Source organism: Nannizzia gypsea, genomic scaffold (genome assembly GCF_000150975.2).
Source record: "Nannizzia gypsea CBS 118893 supercont1.1 genomic scaffold, whole genome shotgun sequence".
Classification (NCBI taxonomy): domain Eukaryota; kingdom Fungi; phylum Ascomycota; class Eurotiomycetes; order Onygenales; family Arthrodermataceae; genus Nannizzia; species Nannizzia gypsea.
Genome location: NW_003345201.1, coordinates 3,411,912 through 3,430,914, shown reverse-complemented (window position 1 = coordinate 3,430,914; position 19,003 = coordinate 3,411,912). Strand labels below are relative to the sequence as shown.

Genomic DNA, 19,003 nt, shown 5'->3' with positions numbered 1-19,003 from the left:
GGAAAAGTGTCAACTAGCAAGATGGCAATGGCGTTGGGAAATTATTTGGCATGTTATGAAGTGAATGGTCTATAAAAGGAGAGATGATGATATAAACGGCGATTTTATAAAGCTCCTCGATTTGCAATTGATACCCTCGAGTAGATGCTTAGTCTAACCGGTTTGTTTAGTTTAATGGCATGCATTTTTTTTTTCAATAAACCTTTCGTCTTCAAAGATAACCATCCATAAATCGCCTAACCAAATTCCTGTAACTAGCTCTGCTGACTAACCCGGTTATTTCGTACAGCGAAGCCTCGGTCCAAAGCGACCTCAACTCGGCCAAACAGAGCTTCCCCCGCAAAGAAGGTGTCTTTACACCACATCCAAGGATTTCATATATACATTTTGCAATATATATATTATCTATATTTTATTTCTCAAGAAGAAATCCCCAAATAACCAACAAGGAAACTAAATCGCAAAGATGAGCGGACCAGGAGCCGGCCACCAATTCCCCAGCGAGGACGTGAGTTGGCTGAAGAGAGATCTCCTTCTCTTTGCCAACAGCATTGGATGCACCGCTGAAGAGCTTCATTTCCTTTATGTATGTAAAATGCTATTAAGCCGTTCACACTATCAATGCGAGTATCGGGAGCTAACTGGTTATTCTAGGAGCTACATCCAAATTTTGCAGCTTTCCCAACATATCCTATCATTTTACGTGTGTTACCTATCTCCCAAATTATTTTCTTCATATACTTGACCAATATGTTCTAACAATCTATATAGCATTTAAATGCACCTCGCAAGAGGTCATTGATTTCTACTCAAGCAAAGCTAGTAGAGACATCCCAGGCGTGCCTCCTCTTGATCCCAAACGTACTGTCGATGGCCAGAGGAAAATGTTTTTCTACAAACCCTTGCCAGTCACTAGTGAGGGTCGCAAGTTCGAGCTACAATCTAAAGTCATCGGCGTATACGATAAGGGAAAGGTCGGCACCGTTGTCGAAGTGGAACATTTAATTGTCGATAAGGAGACAAGGGAAGTATACACAAAGGTGGTCGGAAGTGCATTTTATATCGGCCAGGGCAATTGGGGTGGCCCAAAAGGTTAGCTTTGTCTCATACATTACCAAGAGCAGGTCTAGATGCTAATAACAAACTGTAGGCCCTGCGAGTGTGAACTTCTCTCCGCCTCAGGGGAAGGCTCCTGATGCAGTCCATGGGTATCAGACCACCGAAAATACCGCTATGCTCTATCGGTAAACATTCTATTAACCCCTTGTCCTACCTCTATATCTAACGTAGAAGTTTTCAGACTCAATGGGGACTATAACCCGCTTCATGCTGATCCTGTGCCAGGGAAGAAGATGGGCTTTGGTGGTGTTATAATCCACGGCCTCTTCAGTTGGAACATGGCAGCCCATGCAGTTCTTGAGAAACTAGGCGGCAGCGACCCCAAGAACATGAAAGAATTTCAGGCCCGTTTCGCCTCTCCGGTTCGACCTGGCGATAAGCTTACTACTCAGATGTGGAAGACAGGTAAAATAGAGGACGGATTTGAAGAAGTTATCTTCAATACCAAGAATGGTCAAGGGAAAGTCGTCTTGAGCAATGGCCGTGCTCTCGTAAAAGTCGTTGGGGCTAAGAGCAAACTGTAGATATGACTGCGGGAGATGAGGGCCTTTGGGAATTAGTGATCATTAACTATGTATGTACGCATCGGGGCCTGGACGAGATTAAAATCTCCAAAACTTATTAGCCGCCTAAGGATGCAGGATACAACGTTGGTTAGGTATTATTTCGGTTTTTAAAGAGGGAGACACCTTCTTGAGCACATGAACATGTGATGTATGGATAGTGAGATACCGAGGATTATTATTAGCTTGAATGTAGCAAATATAACGCCTTCGGTTCTCATAGAGTATGGGCAGCCATTATTTATGAAGCCCCTGGAAACTGCGTTAAAACATAGTTTACCATCGGGAGCCTTCGATGAGCCGTAGTTATTTAAAGGAACCCCACTCTCTAAATTTAACAGCTGACAACTCTTTCTTACTTCATCTTGACGTCAACAATCTTGTACAGCATGAAAACCATGAACGCCTTTCAGCTTATTCGAGCTGCAGGCATTGCGCAGTAAGCTTTAATACTCCTCAAGTTTCAACTCCTATATACATAGCCCAATATTTACGTATTTTTTAGGCCGAGGAAGTGTGCCCGCTTGTTAACAACAACTGCACTGGTTGGTCTTCACCAACAAAACGCCCAAAGCTCCAGAATGCCAGGGAGAGAGTTTTAACAGAGGCAAGAACAGCAACCAGTTAATAGATCAGCGTTACAAATATACCGTAGAGAAGCTAGATGCTTTTCGTTACCAGCGCAGGCTAGGGTATCATCTGAAAGGACGCAAACCAATGCCTCGGCAATTGTGCCTTCAGTATCTCTCCCTATTCCCGGCCTCAAAGGGCACAAATGGTAATTTTACGCCGCTACTTTTAGCTTGAGACGCACACTGACAGACGTAGGTCCAATTTTTGGTTGAGGGATAACTGTCAATGTCGTGAGTGTGTCCATCCGGAAACCAGACAACGTCTCCTGGATACATTTTCTGTAGGCTGAGTCTACCTCCCATATACTTCCGAATCGAAGGCTGATAAGTAGGTTAATAGTTGCCAGAGGATGGTAAACCAGCAGCAATAAAGAGGTTGGGAAACGGGCTTGAAATAGAATGTATGTATAGAACCGCACATCAATCTGCAGCGATGTATACGTTCTGACATTGGAAAAGGGGCGGCGGATGGCCACAAAAGTACCTACACTTATGAATGGCTAAAAAACCATGCATCTCAGGATGCTGCCCCCGCAAAGGGGCCCTTCCTAAGGTGTGTAAACCCGCTGTTTTTCTTTTGGTTTCCGGTCTAATGAAATACCTAGAAATGACCTTGGTTATGTTGAAACCACATCAAAATCGCTCCCAACTGTGGATTATGAGGAAGTGATGTCGTCTGATGAAGGTGTGCGAAAATGGACAAGCAAAGTAGTACGTTCTTGAATCTATCCTTAGCATTCAACGTGGCATGGGCTTACGGTTCACTTTCGTTAGTATCGATTCGGTTTTAGTTTCGTAAAGGGAAGCCCGGCTACGCCTGAAGCGACCGAACGGTTATTAGAGAGGCTGGCTTTCATCAGACCTACACATTACGGTAGGCATAGAGCCATGGACCATCAAGGAAAATGATCTACTAACACATGTGAGTAGGGGGCTTCTGGGATTTCACGTCTGACCTTTCAATGAAAGATACAGCATACACATCACAACATCTTAATGCTCACACAGACACAACTTACTTTACGGACCCTGCCGGACTTCAGCTATTCCACATATTATCTCACACAGGTGGAAATGGTGGAGAAACGCTGCTGGTTGACGGATTCAAAGCCGCTCGTACTCTTCTTGAAGAACACCCCGAAGCCTACCAAGCTCTTAGTGATATCAAAATCAGCTCCCACTCTAGTGGGAATGAAGATGTCTGTATACAGCCAGCCACCTCATTCGCTGTATTAAACCACATGAGCGATTCTTCTGAGCTGTATCAGATTCGATGGAACAATGATGACCGTGCACCAGGGAAAGGAAACTCGCTGGAAACAATCCATCGTTGGTACCAAGCTGCGAAGAAATGGAATGCAATCCTCAAGCGGCCTGATATGGAGATATGGCTCAAACTTGAGCCAGGAACACCCCTCAGTGAGTATCTCCTGGGATAAAATTGAACTAAAAGTATAAGCTGACTGTATTCAATCATTCAGTATTCGATAACTGGAGAATTCTCCACGGGCGTTCTGCCTTCACCGGGAAGAGACGAATGTGTGGTGGTTATAGTGAGTTCTTCGGCAAATTCTCAGGGGTATCTCAGGCAGGAATGGATATATGCTAATCTCCTACATTTTGATAGTCAACCATGATGATTTTATATCACGATACCGTCTTCTTAATAACGGAAGAGACGAAGTTCTAGCCCAGATCTAAGGCTGCGAAAAGGCTTTCCTCCATAGAAGAAAAGAGAAGTGTGTCACAACGGGGGCCTGAATGAAGGTGTATGGAGCTTATAATTAGACCTCATGTATATTCAATAAGCTGTGACCTGAGCTTTCATTTCCTCCCTATTGTTTGTTGGTAGATAGAAGATGCTTTTTAACGAGACGTCTGGTTGACAAAGCAAAAATTCCACGTGACCCGCCAGGCAAACATCCAGCTTACGTGATACATCAGCTTGGATGAGCTGCTTTGGTTCTCTTGAGCTTCAACGAGTAACAGCAGCCTCAACAACCTACACTTGCGCTTCTCTCCCCCAAACTGCGTACCTGAATTTGTATCCTAAGGGACAAGACTGGAATATCCTTGATATCTCATTGAACTGAACGCACTCTCTTTCACCGCTTACCCCCACATTCAACCGCTATGTCTACCTTAGAGGATCTCGATGACCTTGAGCGCGAAGACAAGAACCAGAAGGATGACCGAAAAGATGGCGAGAAGAAGGGAGCGGACAAGGACGGAGATGCGGAGATGAAGGAGGCAGAAAAGAAAGAGGAAGAAGATGTCATAGATGAGGAAATTCTGCGATCAAGCACAAGAGATATTATCAACCGAAGGAAACTCATCGAAAACGACATGCGGATCATGAAGAGTGAATTCCAACGGTTGACACATGAACAGAACACGATGAAGGAGAAGATAAAGGAGAACTTGGACAAGATTGAGAATAACCGGTAGGTGATCATATTATTTTCGGCTGTTCTTGGGAGAGAGATTCAGACTAACTCTGCTTTGCGTAGACAACTTCCCTACCTAGTTGGCAATGTTGTAGAATTACTGGACCTTGACGTTGAGGAAGAGGCGGCCGAAGAGGGAGCCAATATTGACCTTGATGCTACCCGAGTTGGCAAGTCCGCGGTTATCAAAACATCCACCCGACAGACCATTTTCCTCCCTCTCATCGGTCTCGTTGACCACGAACAGTTAAAGCCTGGTGATTTGATCGGTGTAAACAAAGACTCTTACCTTGTCCTGGATACCCTTCCTGCAGAGTATGACAGCCGTGTGAAGGCGATGGAGGTAGATGAGAAGCCAACCGAACAATACTCCGACGTTGGCGGCCTGAACAAGCAGATTGAAGAGCTCCTCGAAGCTATAGTATGGCCCATGAAGGAAGCGGACAGATTCAAGAAGATTGGCATTAAGGCTCCCAAAGGTACACCATACCACACCATGGTTAATTCCTTGGATCAAATACAAGAAACTGAGTAGCCGCTAACATAATTTGTAGGTGCTCTCATGTACGGTCCACCCGGAACCGGTAAGACTCTCCTTGCCCGAGCATGCGCCGCTCAAACAGAGGCGACTTTCCTCAAGCTTGCCGGTCCCCAGCTAGTGCAAATGTTCATCGGTGACGGTGCCAAGCTGGTACGTGACTGTTTCGCCCTGGCAAAAGAAAAAGCCCCGGCCATCATTTTCATCGATGAGCTCGATGCCATCGGCACCAAGCGTTTCGACTCCGAGAAATCAGGAGACAGGGAAGTACAGCGAACTATGCTGGAACTTCTCAGCCAGCTTGATGGCTTCGCCTCCGATGACCGAGTCAAAGTTCTTGCGGCTACCAATCGTATCGATGTGCTCGACCCTGCGCTTCTACGATCCGGTCGTTTGGATCGAAAGATTGAATTCCCTCTACCAAATGAAGAGGCTCGTGCCCAGATTCTTAGAATTCATTCCCGTAAGATGACGGTCGACGATAAGGTTAACTGGCCGGAACTGGCCAGAAGTACTGATGAGTTCGGTGGTGCTCAACTCAAGGCTGTCTGCGTAGAGGCTGGTATGATTGCTCTCAGGAAGGGGGTCAATAAAGTGAGCCACGAACATTACGTTGATGCCATTTCGGAGGTAATGGCAAAGAAGAAGGATACCAATGTTGGCATATATGTTTAGACACAACAGGGCTGGCAAGCTTATGTTGGGAGGAAACAAACCGTCTCTTGCTGTTCTTTTCTCCCGCTTGAAATTATCAGCCTTTGTTCTAGATATACAATTTAACGTTTCCATCGCACTACATCCTATTGATCTGCAATAACCCCAATATCCAACACACTGGGAATATTTACCTAGGCGGATGGAAGCAAGTAAAATGATCATATGCATGTCAGGTGCATATTAAATAAATAAACACTAAAACTATATATACACCTCATTCATACACATATCCCCAATCCATCAAGCTTGGTAGTCCATATTAGATATACATTAACCTCCCGTTTTGGTAACAGCTGGGTAAATCCGGGGGCAAAAAGGTAAAAGAAGGTATGAAGGTAAACAAGGTGTTCGTAAGAATAAACAATAAATAGTAATAGAAAACAGGGTTTATAACCAATCCCAAAACTCCAACTGGCCAGAACCAAAATGGGAAAATAGATGTACAGCATTATGTTGTTGAACAAAAGGAGCAAAAATAGGAAAAGAAGTGAAAAATAAAAATAAAAATGAATAGATGAAAGAATCAACGGAAGATATCACTGACACTGAGTAACGCGGCCGAAGTATTGGATTTCTTGATACCTCCGATATTGCGTTCTCGTTCAGCGTGGCTCCACCACTCCTTGCCATATTTATGGCCTTGGTTCCATGATCCATTGCATGTATCCTTGGCCCAGAACGGTTGATCCCCATTGCCACCCGTAGTGGGCCACGCGGTACCTCTAGTGGGCGATGTTGGGGTTTTTGGTGGCATGGGAGGGTTGGAGCTGGTGGATTTGGAGTTGCTGTGATTAATTCGTGTATTTGAGCCGCCCCAGACAGAGAAACGGGAGGATGAGGAGGTGGTGGTAGTAGCAGTTGATGGAGAAGATGTGTCGTCGCTGAAACTAGAGTTTGTATTTGTTCTTTTCGAATTGTGTGATGCAACTGGTATGGGTGGGTGGTTGGGAGAGGGAGAGCAGCTGGTGAAGAGGGAGGTTTGGTTTGCGGCAAAGAGGTGTTTGTGGCTTATTATACCACCATCTGCATCTGAGTTTGGTATATCAGGCTGGAGAGTAAATCGTGGAGTCAGTGCAGTGGTGCTACTTTTATTCGATAAGCCCACCCTGCCCATGCAAGCGGGTATCAGGAACTCAAGGATCTTGAGAGCAGGCGTCTGTGCCTTGCCACCATTCAGAGCCAAAACTGCTTCAGCGCTCACGTAACCAGGTTGTATTACTACATTCGGAGCTAGGAAATCTTCTGAGTGGTCTGTGATGATGACTTTCACGCCTTCATCATTCTCCTTGGCAGCGATATCGATAAGTGCCTGGGAACGTATACGTGCTGAGGACAGGTTATTCCCTGCTGGCATTGCAAGGGGCCGTTTAGGAAGCGATCCGTGGGAACTCCGGGGAAGGTTATGGCGATCCGCAGGGACCATGATCAACCCATTTTTGGATGGACGACAGACGTTCTGGAGTGCTCCCAATGGATCTATATCAAGCGGCGCTCGAAGGCGCTCAAGAGAAGGGAACCCGACGTGCAAGATGCTCTGCGCCAGATGCGAGTTGGGGGTGTTGGCTGTGCTCAGGACCTTAGAGAATGGCACGGTATCGATCTGGTTTAGTGCATCGGCACCATTCGGACAGGCAACATCCCAGTGTAGATGTTTCAGGGTTGCCGAAGCAAGGAGCGGTTGAAACACCATTCCCCCTTTCGGCAAAGATGGGACAACGGAGGATTGAACTATGGTGAATCTTTCCAAACATCCAAGGGAAGCAAGGATTTTCGATAAGATCAGAAGGGAGGATATGTTTTGCTCTACCAGGGCCAGGGATTTTAGTCCTCGTGCCTCTGGTCTGCCCACATATCGCGCTAGTCCATTCTCTGTGACTCCTTGAAGTCCCTCCAGCCGAAGTGAGGTCAGGGCAGGTAGAAAGAGTAGCGTTCTATCGGTGAAATTGTCTGCTTCAAACCCCGAAACAGATAAATTCTGTAAGGCAGGTAGGAAGTTGAACATCCGTATAAACACGCCGTGTTCCAGTATACCCTTTGAGTCCATGGAATGCAACACCATTGACTCCAGTTTTGACCATGATGTGTGGTGGCTGAGAAATTGGTACACCTGGCCTTGGTCCAGTACTTCAGTGGCCTTATTCTGTGAACGTTCAGTCGCCTCTGCATTCGGGCCAATAATCCAGGCGTGTTCCTTGAGTTTTTTCCTTGTGGATAGCGCATGGGTAAGCCGGTCAAACTCATGGTTGTATGGTATCGATAGACCAAGGAGGCGTTCGAGATTAGGGCAGACCATGACAACAGAGGCAACCAGGTCACGGTATTCCTGGAGAATAACATGTTGTTTGCCCGTCATCAGCGGAGCATCCAGCTCTGGCACCCTGAGTTCAAAGACCATGTTGGCCAGGGCCTTTCTCTCTCTCAATGTTCGTCTGAGAAGTCTCAATCGACTGCCACGTTTCCATTTGTACTTCTTCAGTGGACCCGGGGAGTCGCTACCATGAAGATAGATTTTGTTATATCTATAGATATCCGTTATCTATCATTATCACTTGCAACAAGGGAAGTAGTCGTAGCGTGCGAGCTATATGAAAGGAAGAAGTGAGTGAAAAAGAAACAAAAGCTTACAGTCTACCTCTGACTGCCTTTTCCCATGCTCTATCAGTCAAGCTTAGTGAATACAGGTCTCGCATGTAGCAAGTCAAGCAACCCTCAGTACAGGAACTGATATGCAACGACCAGAGATGGGTTAGGATGCACTCATAGACCTCGTCTGGGAGTCGATTGGTAAAGACCGGCATTGGCTGCTGGTCTTGCGGCGAGATCCTGCCATGCTTGGTCGGCGGGTAGTATGAATATCTGACGGTGGCAGGACTGTAGAGGCTCGGGACGCTCGAATTGGCAGTATGATTCGAGTAGAGAAGGGGGAAAGTCGGGCTCCTGATCGGAGAACGAGGAGACTGAGGCAGCACGGCAGGATTATGCGGAGGGGTAAATTGTTGATATGAAGCTGTATTCGAAGACATTCGCTGTGATCCAGGAGTAGCTGTAGCGACGATACTCATTGTTGCAGTAAATAGCAGCGTAACATTCTTTTCTCCAGTGTAGTCGAAAGGGGAGGGAGAAAAGAACGGAGGAGGAAGACAAGAGAGGTACTTTGTATGGGTGTCACTGAGTGTAGGGCTCTTCCGCACTGCAAGTGCGGGTTGGCTATGGTTTGTTTTTGCACTGGCTTGCGCCTTCGAGGACGAAGTGTACAAAGTATGGGGGAAAGGCGTCTGTTTTGGGGAGGACGAAATGTGGTATATACTGAGGCTTGTTAGCCTTCCTACCACCCGCGCAAAACGCAGGACTTCCTCTCTCCTTCTCCTTCTCCCTCTCTCCTCTCCTCTCCTGATCTACATTCCCCGTACAAAGTCACTAGGGGACCTTAAAAGAGCAATACCCGAGCTGCTCGGACGAATAGCGCCGCGAGTTAGTGAGTTAGTGTGGTAAGACCTGCACCACCAATCCATGCGAACGAGATCTTGGCGATCAGCAGAGGCCCAGGGATGATTAGTCGTGTCCATGTATACTCCGTATGTACCTCGAAGAAATCGAAGTTGCCTTTCCTGGAAAGTTGGAAAGTATCTGATGCATCCATGCTTTTAAAGTACGGAGTAATAAAAGGCTCCCTTATTATTCCATGCGTCTGCTTGCTTGTGCTTGTTTCTGTTTCCTCATCGCGCAACCTTCGTAAGATATACTTTCAAAATAAACGAGAGACAAGCCAGGCTGGGCCGGCCCTGTGCTGTCCTGTGCTGTGCTGTGCTTCTGTGCTTTACGATGCAGCCTGCAATATGTGGTACGAGATGGCACAGCTTGCAAAGGGCGCCTCATCGGAGCCTTGACCGAAGTTGACACCTTCTGACGTCCATAGCGTTAGTCCGTCTGTCCTGTATCCGTCCATATAATTGTCGAGTTGCGAAAAAGGAGTCCAGGAACCACTCAAGGTGAAACACGACAGCGGAATGCAGCACGGCGATAGGCCCCCTTACAGCTGTCACCCAGGTGCCTCCTCTCCCCCCCTTGTTCGTCATCTCCACTTCGGCCCCAGCACTAGCATAACCCTCGTAAATATGCAGGCGCCGCTCGTGCGGCCGCTGCTGCACCTGCGTTGCGGTAACGAACTTACCAGTAAAGACGCCCGGTCCTAGTTTGTTTTTCGTGTTTCTTCATTTTCCTTTCCTTCGTCCCTTGCCTATATTCTTCTTTCGCTCTTGGAAGCTCTTGGAAGGTCTCGGTTGAATTTCGTGAAGACGAAGGAAAGAAGAAGGAAAAAGGAGGCGTCGCTTCTGGCGTCTCTGGTTGGCTGGATTGGGACGCGCTAGCGCAGGAACCGCGCGCTAGTGGTGACTAAGCAGCCCCTGAACAGAGACGTCAAAGCAAAGCAAAGCTACGAGGAGAGACGAAGAGATACACAGCCAGTCAGTTGAATCCGTTACATGTCGCAAAGTGACAGGAGGGTTTGTGAGGCGTATAAGAGGTGTATGCTTCTGTATGTGATAAAAATAGAGTTGGTGGATGCAAGCAAACTGCATGAAATATGTATGGAACGATAAGGGGTAAAATGGGAGAAATATATAAGCAGGAGGAGCACTAGGGAATCAATACTCCGTAAAATGGATCGTAAGTAATATCAGCCTCCACCATCCAGCGCCCAACCAACCAGCCAACCAACTGACCACCAAACTGACCGCCTTGGCTACATGCAGAGAGATAAAAGGATAAAAATGCCCGCTAGACGATTTATGCCGCGCTTTGTTTGTTCGTTCGCTTGTTGGAGATGTTCTTTTTTTTCCTTTTCTTTTTTTCTTTCCGTGGATGAGGAGAGATGTAAATAAGAAGTAAGTAGAAAAAGGAGGACGACGAGTTTGGATCTGGTATTTATGAAACTGGACTTGGAAGCAGTATGGCTTGGTAAATAAGAAATGTAAACTGACTCAGACAGACGAAACAGTACGGAGGACAAGTAAATAAATTGAAGGTAGTGGAAAAATGGCCTCCTTGCCCTTTTTTTCCTTTGCTTTTTAAATCTTTTTTTGGTGTTGAGTGGTTTTCTTTTTTTGTGGTTGGAATGCATGATTCCTTTTTGCCTTTTATGCGTGACCGGTAGACCGGGGCGGAGTAAAGCGATGTAGCGTGCATTGTGCTTGATAGATGGAAGGGAAGATGAAGGGGCAAGTAGGGGGAAAGGCTAGAACGCAGTCGAAAGGGAAAAAGGCCCACTAAAAGTAGAAGGGGAATAATCGTGGAAAAGGGAAGTAGAAAGGGGAAAAAGTTGAGAGGCAGATAGATTCCGCGTCGGATAGCCTGAGATTCCTGCCTTGAGGCGCGTAGATTGGGGAAAGGGGAAAGAGGTAGGAGAGACGATACAAAAAGGCACAAGCATAAATAGGTTGGTCAGTATGTGCAAGTGGCATCAAAGTCATATACTTCATGATCAGGGAAGGGAACAACAGCAAATATCAAAAAAAGGGAGGGGGCAAGGGGGGTTCATGAATGCTGTAAGGAAAAGGCCAGGCACAAACGCATCAAAGAAGCGCGAAGAAAGTAACATCTTCCAGCTATGTTTAGTTTGGTTCGTAGTTGTGTTATTCACCTACTCCCCACTGCGTCACATCTCAAAGTGATAGTCGTCATGGAAGATGCCTGCGTCAGCATCACCATTCGATGCTGCGTTTGTGCGTTCAACTCCGCTCATGCGATGGCTATGATCAGGACCAGCACCATGGCCTGTGCCAGCCCTGCCGCTACCACCACCAACTTTATGAGGCTGCGCCCATTGCTCAGGGAAATCTTCCTCCATGTAATCGTCTGCTGCATTACTAGAGTAATTCTCACCATGGCTCATATGATGCTCCATCGAACTCTCATTGACAAAAGTGAAACCTTTAAAGTTAGCTTGCATGCCAGGCGACAACGGGGTACCGGCGGGATTCAACCCATTTGCCAATGCAGCGGCTCTGGCGTTCAGTGAGGCAGATTGTTCCAGAGCAGTGGTAAACTCAGGGTCAAAGTACGAAGTATCCATGACGGACGTAAGTGTTGGTTTGAAGGGAGGGATGACACCCTTATTGGCTAGTACGACCCAGTCGATGTCATGGAAGAATGGATGTGCCATGAGCTCCTTAGCGTCATCCCGGTAGCCAAGCCGGTGTTCAGGGTTGCGGTTCAACAGGCCCTTGACGAAATTCCTACCTTCTGCGCTGAGGGCATCGCGCGGGAACCGAACCTTGCCGAACGCGATATTCTTATACATTTGCTGGGTATCCTCGGCATAGAATGGGCTCCAGCCGCAGCACATTTCAAATACAAGGACACCTAGGGACCAGAAGTCGACCATTTTAGTGTATCCGGTTTCGTTAAGTAAGACTTCCGGAGCGAGATATTCGGTTGTGCCGCAGAAGGTGTTGGTAGTGTCATCCTTGGTGAGATTGGCCTTGGATAAGCCAAAGTCGCATAGAGCTATATGCCCGTTGGCATCAAGAAGAATGTTCTCAGGCTTCAGATCGCGGTACACAATGTCATGGTCATGAAGATGCTGTAGGGCAAGGATCAATTCGGCAATGTAGAACTTCGCGCGAGCTTCGAGGAATCGGCCTTCCTTCTGGAGATGCCAGAACAGCTCGCCGCCTGACATGTAATCTGTGACCAGGTACAAATCCGTAGGGGTCTGGAAGGAAAACTTGAGGCCAACAATAAACGGGGAGTCCGTCATGGCGGTGCGGACAAGGATGTTTCTCTCTCCAAGAGTATGGGCGATCTCCTTTTTCTGGATAATGACCTTCTTCGACAATACCTTCATAGCGTAAATCCGCTGGGTGTCCTTCTTCCTCACCTGGTACACCTGACCAAAGGTACCCTTTCCGATAAGCTTGAGAATCTGGAAGTCGTTTGGACCGAATTGCTTCTTGTCCGTCTTTTGGAAACTCATTTGTAGGAATATCTCTCCTGACACCGGCCCCTGGCCATGAGCAAGTGGCTGTAGAGGGTACCATCCCGACAACGTGGTGCGGTCATCCTTTAGGTGGAGAGATAGCTTCAAATGTCCGAGAAAAGCCTCATGGTTCGAGCGGTCGTAGACAGACACGTCGAGCTCCGACTGATGGCCAAGCACGTCACTATACATCGATTAGTAAAGGAGGGATATATAGAAAAGAAGGAAAGGAATGCACGCGCAACGCACAAGACGGCATCGTGATTCCACTGTGGATCAGTCACTTCGGTAGGCCCGCTATTATGCCCTCCATCCATCATGCTATTATGGCTGCTCTGTCGACTCTTCATTGGTATAGCCATCGGTCGTCCCGAATCACTATTCGACCGCTGGATGGGCACCGATCCAAGCGCTTCAAGTCTGTTTCTAGAACCAGACCCATGGCCGGCCATAGTAGCGCTTGGGCCACTCTTCCCTTCTGCCTTTGCACCCTTGGAGATGTATTCATTCCACTCAAAAACACAAACGACATACGGGTCGACGCTGGGACGAAGGCCTCGTCCTTCAACTATTTTGACGGTTAGTTTTCCCTTTAAAGACGCGGTCACCGGCACGCCGGATTCCTCCGAGGCTCCGCTAGATCTGGAGGAAGCCGTGGGCTTGTTTGATTTGCTTTTCCGCGCATGCGACGAAGAGGCAGTCGAGTGTCTTCCGCCCTGGGAGCTGCTATCCGGGGTCTTGTTACCCTGGTGAGGGGGAGAGTGCTCTATTATCGATCTTGGAGGATCTCTCTTCTCCGCGGCATCGGTTTCATTGGACATTGCGCGAGGGGTGAGAGGAGGTGTGTTCTTTGTCCGCGGGCCCGCGGCCACGCTGTGTGTCAGCTTTTCCAGGTCTTCACAAGAGCTGGAGATTGAGTGGTGGTGATGAAGGTGATCATTGTGAGTTTGGGAAGAAGATTTGGAGGAAGATGAGAGGGAATTGGGCTTTGATATTGATTGTGAAGAGGGACGGGAGGGTTTGGAAAAGTGGGAAGCCATGACAGCATCTGGGGAAACACTGGAGACAGGAAAGGAGGTATGTCGTTTGGGCTTTTGCTTTTGTGAGGTTTTGGAGAAGATAAGGTTCTTCAGGGCACGGTAAACCGAGCTCACTCCTGTATCGACTTCTGGGGCACCATTCTGAGCCTCTTCGGTGTCCCTATTGGCGATAGAACAAAAGGAGGAGCGGGGAGGAGTCGGTAAAGGATTGACAGCAACAGCACCAGCATCAGTGCGGCCACCGCCACCGCTACTTGTATCCTTGGAAGAGGCGAGCAAGTAGTCCTTGTCTGATATAACCTCGAGACTCTGGGCGGTGGCAGGACGGGAAGGTGTGTTGACAAGTGCTGGGTTCTGACAACCGCGGTCCAACAGATTGGTCGATTCAGTGAGGGGAGGGGAGGTTGATGTTGAAGTAGGCGGTTTCAGAACATCTGGTTGTATTTCCTGCTGCTGTGTCTCTCCGGTCTGCTGGCAAGGATCCCCAACAGCAACCACACCATCATCACTACTATGTTTCCCTGGGGTATGATGGGTAGAAGAAGGAGAAGATATGGGATGAGGAGGAGGTGGTGGAGGAGGAGGAGGAGAAGGAGAGAAAGAGGTAGAAGGCCGTATACTGGTGGTGGCAGCGGTAGGGATTGAATTAGAATCGGAACCAGCACCAACCTGTGCAAAGAAACTAGGCATGATCCCGGGGACGCGCTTGTCGGAGGGATCTGGCTGCGGCGTTGCAATCCCGGTAGGCGTTGAACCCATCGACCCTATCTGGTCCTGGGAGTCGTCTCCATGCTTTTGGCTGTATATAGGACGAGGGTTAGCCATCTGAAGTCGCTGCAGTGCATGAATAGATAGCAACAGTGGATAAACAATGACTCGGAAGTCAGCGCTAAAAAAAAATAAACAAAAAAGGGACCAAGGCAAAGAAGTGAAAAGGATAGGCCGTCTTGAGTATCCTGATGCTGGCTTTGTGGGAGTCCGTGGTTTGATAGCGAGCGAGCTAGCCAGCGATCATGCTGCTGCCGTGGTCACCGTCGCTGTGGCTATCGCCGTGGCATGGGAAAGGAAAAGCTGGGGTGACAGCTTGGTGGCGTTTTTCTCTTCCCCCCAGGCGGAGGTGAAGCGGCCTCTGATCGTGTAGCTCTGGGACAAGGAGCTGAGAGCCGGTCGACAGGACAATTCTCTAGTTGTTCTTTGCCACCGTCGTCTCTTCTTCTACTCCGTTCTTCTTCTTCTGCTTTTTCTGCGTCATCGAATTCGTTGTTCGGATGACGCTGGTGGTGACCCGATAAGAGAGCCAGCCCTCTTGTCTCACGCGCGGCAAGAAAGGATAGCCAGGCCAGAACCAAGGGTACAGCAGGCGGCGGTCACCGTTACAGCCGTTGGACAAGAGGTACAAAAGGGAGGAAGGGGGTAGAAATGGATGTAGACATCATATATGTATAAATAGAGAGAGAGACTCACTTCTGAAGCATCGCTTGCCGCAACAGGTCTGCGTGGGCATGGGCATTCACTCCTCCAAACTCCGCCATGTCCTCTTCGACTGGGGTTACCTGGTGTCCATCCACGAGCACTCTCTCTGTGCTCTTCCCGCTGTTTCTCCTGGCTCTTCTTTATCTATTGAGCTTCTGTCTTCTGGTCTTCTTCTTGTTGCTGGCTGTATCTTTTGTGTCTATCTTTGGCTGATTATTCAGTCGACTTCACGCTGACGTCGTCCGGGGTGGGCGGCGCTGGTCCGGGGCTGGGAGGGGTGCTGGTGATTGGCAGCGAGGCCAGGCCAGCAGGCAAGCAGCAGCGCAGGATGCAAGCGGTGGCGAAGTGCAAATATGGGGCTGAACCTGTTCGACAGCAAAAGCAAGGCTCAGACCGCTAGACAAACAGGCAGACAAGGTGGGAGTCGAGCAGAAGAAGCTGAAGTAGTGGGAGGATGTAGGAGCAAAGAGAGGATGTAGAGAAGTAGAAGAAGGGGAAAATCTTTTGGTGGGTGAAAAAAAAGAGAAGAAAAAAAAAAGGTTTGGTAACTAAGGCGGAAGTCTCTTTTTTTTTATAGATGGGCAGGACAAGGACAAGTAAGGAGGACAAGAGGACAAGACGGAGAGACGAAGACGAGACGAACTTTCACTTCTCGGTGTATAGAGTGACAACCGTTCTTCTGGGTTCTTCTTCTCCGTCTCCTTCTTACTTTGATAGTGTTTCGGACCCAGAGCAGAGACGGAGCCAGCAGAGACAAGCGGCAAAAGAGGTCCGCCGCGGTGGAGGAGAGTTGATGGGCCTGATCCACAGATAGAGAAGAGGTGAAGACGAAGGTTGAAGTTGAGAAGAAGGTGAAGTTGAGGAGAGGGTGAAGTTGAAGGTGGTAGGAAGAAGTGAAGGAATTCTACGGCTTTCATCCTGTTTCGTTTAACTCCTACAGCTACGGCTAACGAGGACTTACTAGAAATGGTCAAAAGAGCCAGCCTCAAAACGAGACGAGCGTTGCACCAGACAGTCATACCTGCAGATAAGAATATATACATCCAGAAGAATATACATCAGAAAGAGCGGCAGAGAGGCAGATAAAGAAGTAACCAGAGGAGGAAGAGAAAGAAGTCGGATGATCTGATCGAGCTCGCCTCCGAACTGTGCAACCACCGGCAGCCGGGCACCAGACATCACCAGGCAGCCATGGGCCAGGAAGTTAGAAGAAGAGCCGCCAGAGAAGAACGAAGCAGAGAGAAGATGATGACGATGGCGATGGCAGCCTCAGCTCGTGAAACGGTCATCTTGACCCTTCTCTCCCGCCTCCTCTTCTTCTCCTCCTTCTCATCCCCGAGTCAACATAGGTGGTGTAACTGGTTAACTGCCGAAGTTCGGCCATCCCATGCACCAAACTTACTCCCGTTTTATCTTCCGGGCTTCTTCACATCTGCTGCCCTCGATCTCTGCCTGAAAGAAGCAAAACCCGAGGTTTGGCTGGTTACATCATGGTATACATGCATGCATGCATTCGGTACATGCAAATCACAGCGGGTACATGGGAAGTCACTTCGATACGGTAACTCCATGCATGCAAGTACGTACGTACATGGCTGAATCACTAAACTATCCAGGCGGCCGCGGGGTTTACGAGTCAAAAGTAGAAGCCGGAGAGAAAAAGAGACGAGGGAACGAGAAGGGAGAAAAAAAAGAAAAGAAGGAAGAAGATGCTCGAGGCAAGAAGGTGGATTGGCCGGCAGTCGAGGCGAGGACGAGAGAGACGAGATGCATCAAGGTCCAAAAGCCTTGTTTCCACCTGTTACATCGGCGGTACAAACACAAGGGTGCAAAATGACCAAAATAAAGGGAAGAAGAGTTCCTGGCCCTTTAAGCTTCCCTGTCGACAGGAGAAGAGTGCCTTGCCCTGGACGATGAGAGGTTCAGGAGAAAGTCGCACACCCGCTTGGCCGTTGGGTTTCCATGGAACGAAAGGTAGCCGAGGGATGGAGGATGTTTCCCATGGCTCTGCTGGAGTCTCTTTCATCGCCTCTTAACGACGTCTTTTCGCCTCTGTTACTAAGTACTCCGTAGATAGATGGACGTGCCGACTTGTTGGTTGCAGTCTCGGAGTTAACCTGTCTTTACTGTGTAGCCGCTATCTCTTTCCACCCATACCATTCTTCTGGTATCATTATCCTCTTCTTCTCTTCGTCTCTTCGTCTACTATACTTCTTCTCTATCTACTTCATTTCACCACAGTGATCCCGCTTACTAAGATATATGTCACACGTGACATCACGTGAACGTAAAGTTAAAGCTTGAAGATGTTGCAAAAAGATAAAGAAAAGCAGGAGAAGAGAAGAAATAAGAGAAGAGGACGCGACTCTTACCATTGAAAGACCTGTATTCTATCGCTCACTGGAGCCTCGATCTCCAAGAGCATGGCCCGAAAAGTCAGGGCGGCCGCAAGGGCGGCTGCCGCTTCTCTCAGTAAGTGGACGACGCGGTTAAGAATGCAGGTCGAGAGTGAGAGAAGAGAGAGCTAATATCGGAAAATAGAGTCCACGCCGCAGCAGCTAGAAGAGTCTGACACAGAGATGACAGGCATGGCCTCACCTCGAAGGGATGCTCGCGAAGACGAAGCTGAAGAGGATGCCGAGGCCGAGGGTGAAGGAGAGGAGGAGGCAGGAGAAGACGAAGACGTCGACGAGGACGAGAGAGACACGCCGAGGACGCCCATCGAGGCCGAAGAAGGGACGACACCTACTGCAGACAATGATGAATCCGAAGGAGGCGCACAGGATACACCGTCTCGACCGTCCAGCACGACGGGGCGGGGCGGCAGCAGCATGCTCGGCCGACCCCCACGACGACGGCGCATCGGCCGTCCTCCCAAGAACAAGCCAGCCGACTGGGACGCAGACGAAGGAAGCGGAACACCCACCGGAACAGGCAGGACAGGGACGCCAGATACACCCGGAGCACGGTCTGGGGCCAACACGCCCATCAAGCGTGGCCGGGGACGAGGCCGACTTACGGCGGCGGAGCAGGAGGCAGCGGTGGCGGCGCGGGAGGAGGAATTGGTCGTTGGGGCCCCAAGTCGCGCGGCAGCTCAGCGCACGTCTCGCACATGCCGCTGGACAAAGACGGGAACGTTCTCGAGGTTATTGACGACGAGGTAGCGTTGCCTGAGGATCCGGAGGGAGAGACCAAAGTCGACAAGCTAGGTAACCTGCTAGGCGGCCGGGAGTTCCGTGTGCGTACGTTCAAAGTGCTTGATAGAGGGGAGAGACAGTACATGCTTTCGACGGAGCCAGCACGCTGTATCGGCTTTCGAGACTCGTACCTTTTCTTCCAGAAGCACAGGCTACTCTACAAGATCATCATTGACGACGAAGCCAAGCGCGACCTTATCGAGCGAGAGATCATCCCGCACTCGTACAAGGGTCGAGCAATTGGTATCGTGACTGCGCGGTCTGTCTTTCGTGAGTTTGCGCGCGCATCATCATCGGGAAT

The 19,003-nt window shown here is 48.9% G+C and overlaps 9 protein-coding genes across 9 annotated transcripts in view; 5 read left to right on the top strand and 4 right to left on the bottom strand.

Annotated features, from left to right (window-relative positions):
- Positions 1-466: 466 nt before the first annotated feature.
- On the top strand, positions 467-1,643 carry MGYG_01258 (peroxisomal dehydratase; the record flags this gene model as incomplete). Its single annotated transcript, XM_003177127.1, has 5 exons — positions 467-586; positions 655-703; positions 772-1,092; positions 1,151-1,244; positions 1,301-1,643. The coding sequence occupies 5 exons, from the start codon at positions 467-469 to the stop codon at positions 1,641-1,643; spliced, it is 927 nt and encodes a 308-aa protein (XP_003177175.1).
- Positions 1,644-2,080: 437 nt separating this feature from the next.
- Positions 2,081-4,015, top strand: MGYG_01257 (trimethyllysine dioxygenase; the record flags this gene model as incomplete). The annotated part of the gene is made up of 10 exons (XM_003177126.1): positions 2,081-2,121; positions 2,314-2,460; positions 2,511-2,595; positions 2,655-2,715; positions 2,774-2,867; positions 2,920-3,025; positions 3,089-3,188; positions 3,242-3,733; positions 3,796-3,867; positions 3,942-4,015. The coding sequence occupies 10 exons, from the start codon at positions 2,081-2,083 to the stop codon at positions 4,013-4,015; spliced, it is 1,272 nt and encodes a 423-aa protein (XP_003177174.1).
- Positions 4,016-4,447: 432 nt separating this feature from the next.
- On the top strand, positions 4,448-5,974 carry MGYG_01256 (26S protease regulatory subunit 6A; the record flags this gene model as incomplete). Its single annotated transcript, XM_003177125.1, has 3 exons — positions 4,448-4,758; positions 4,825-5,240; positions 5,316-5,974. 3 exons carry the CDS (start codon positions 4,448-4,450, stop codon positions 5,972-5,974), a joined length of 1,386 nt encoding a protein of 461 aa, XP_003177173.1.
- A 565-nt stretch (positions 5,975-6,539) lies between these two features.
- On the bottom strand, positions 6,540-9,078 carry MGYG_01255 (hypothetical protein; the record flags this gene model as incomplete). The annotated part of the gene is made up of 2 exons (XM_003177124.1): positions 6,540-8,535; positions 8,642-9,078. The coding sequence occupies 2 exons, from the start codon at positions 9,076-9,078 to the stop codon at positions 6,540-6,542; spliced, it is 2,433 nt and encodes an 810-aa protein (XP_003177172.1).
- A 613-nt stretch (positions 9,079-9,691) lies between these two features.
- Positions 9,692-10,231, bottom strand: MGYG_01254 (hypothetical protein; the record flags this gene model as incomplete). Its single annotated transcript, XM_003177123.1, has 3 exons — positions 9,692-9,919; positions 10,051-10,111; positions 10,188-10,231. The coding sequence occupies 3 exons, from the start codon at positions 10,229-10,231 to the stop codon at positions 9,692-9,694; spliced, it is 333 nt and encodes a 110-aa protein (XP_003177171.1).
- Positions 10,232-11,669: 1,438 nt separating this feature from the next.
- On the bottom strand, positions 11,670-14,791 carry MGYG_01253 (AGC/AKT protein kinase; the record flags this gene model as incomplete). The annotated part of the gene is made up of 2 exons (XM_003177122.1): positions 11,670-13,176; positions 13,527-14,791. The coding sequence occupies 2 exons, from the start codon at positions 14,789-14,791 to the stop codon at positions 11,670-11,672; spliced, it is 2,772 nt and encodes a 923-aa protein (XP_003177170.1).
- A 424-nt stretch (positions 14,792-15,215) lies between these two features.
- On the bottom strand, positions 15,216-15,564 carry MGYG_01252 (hypothetical protein; the record flags this gene model as incomplete). Its single annotated transcript, XM_003177121.1, has 2 exons — positions 15,216-15,306; positions 15,497-15,564. The coding sequence occupies 2 exons, from the start codon at positions 15,562-15,564 to the stop codon at positions 15,216-15,218; spliced, it is 159 nt and encodes a 52-aa protein (XP_003177169.1).
- Positions 15,565-16,696: 1,132 nt separating this feature from the next.
- Positions 16,697-17,342, top strand: MGYG_01251 (hypothetical protein; the record flags this gene model as incomplete). Its single annotated transcript, XM_003177120.1, has 2 exons — positions 16,697-17,084; positions 17,152-17,342. The coding sequence occupies 2 exons, from the start codon at positions 16,697-16,699 to the stop codon at positions 17,340-17,342; spliced, it is 579 nt and encodes a 192-aa protein (XP_003177168.1).
- A 586-nt stretch (positions 17,343-17,928) lies between these two features.
- The window catches only part of MGYG_01250 (hypothetical protein), a gene marked incomplete at both ends in the record, with an annotated part of 2,060 nt that continues 985 nt past the window's right edge, over positions 17,929-19,003 (top strand). Inside the window, 3 exons of the mRNA XM_003177119.1 lie at positions 17,929-17,977; positions 18,047-18,499; positions 18,538-18,972. Coding sequence (XP_003177167.1) covers positions 17,929-17,977; positions 18,047-18,499; positions 18,538-18,972 — 937 coding nt within the window. The remainder of the gene's footprint in view (positions 17,978-18,046; positions 18,500-18,537; positions 18,973-19,003) is intronic.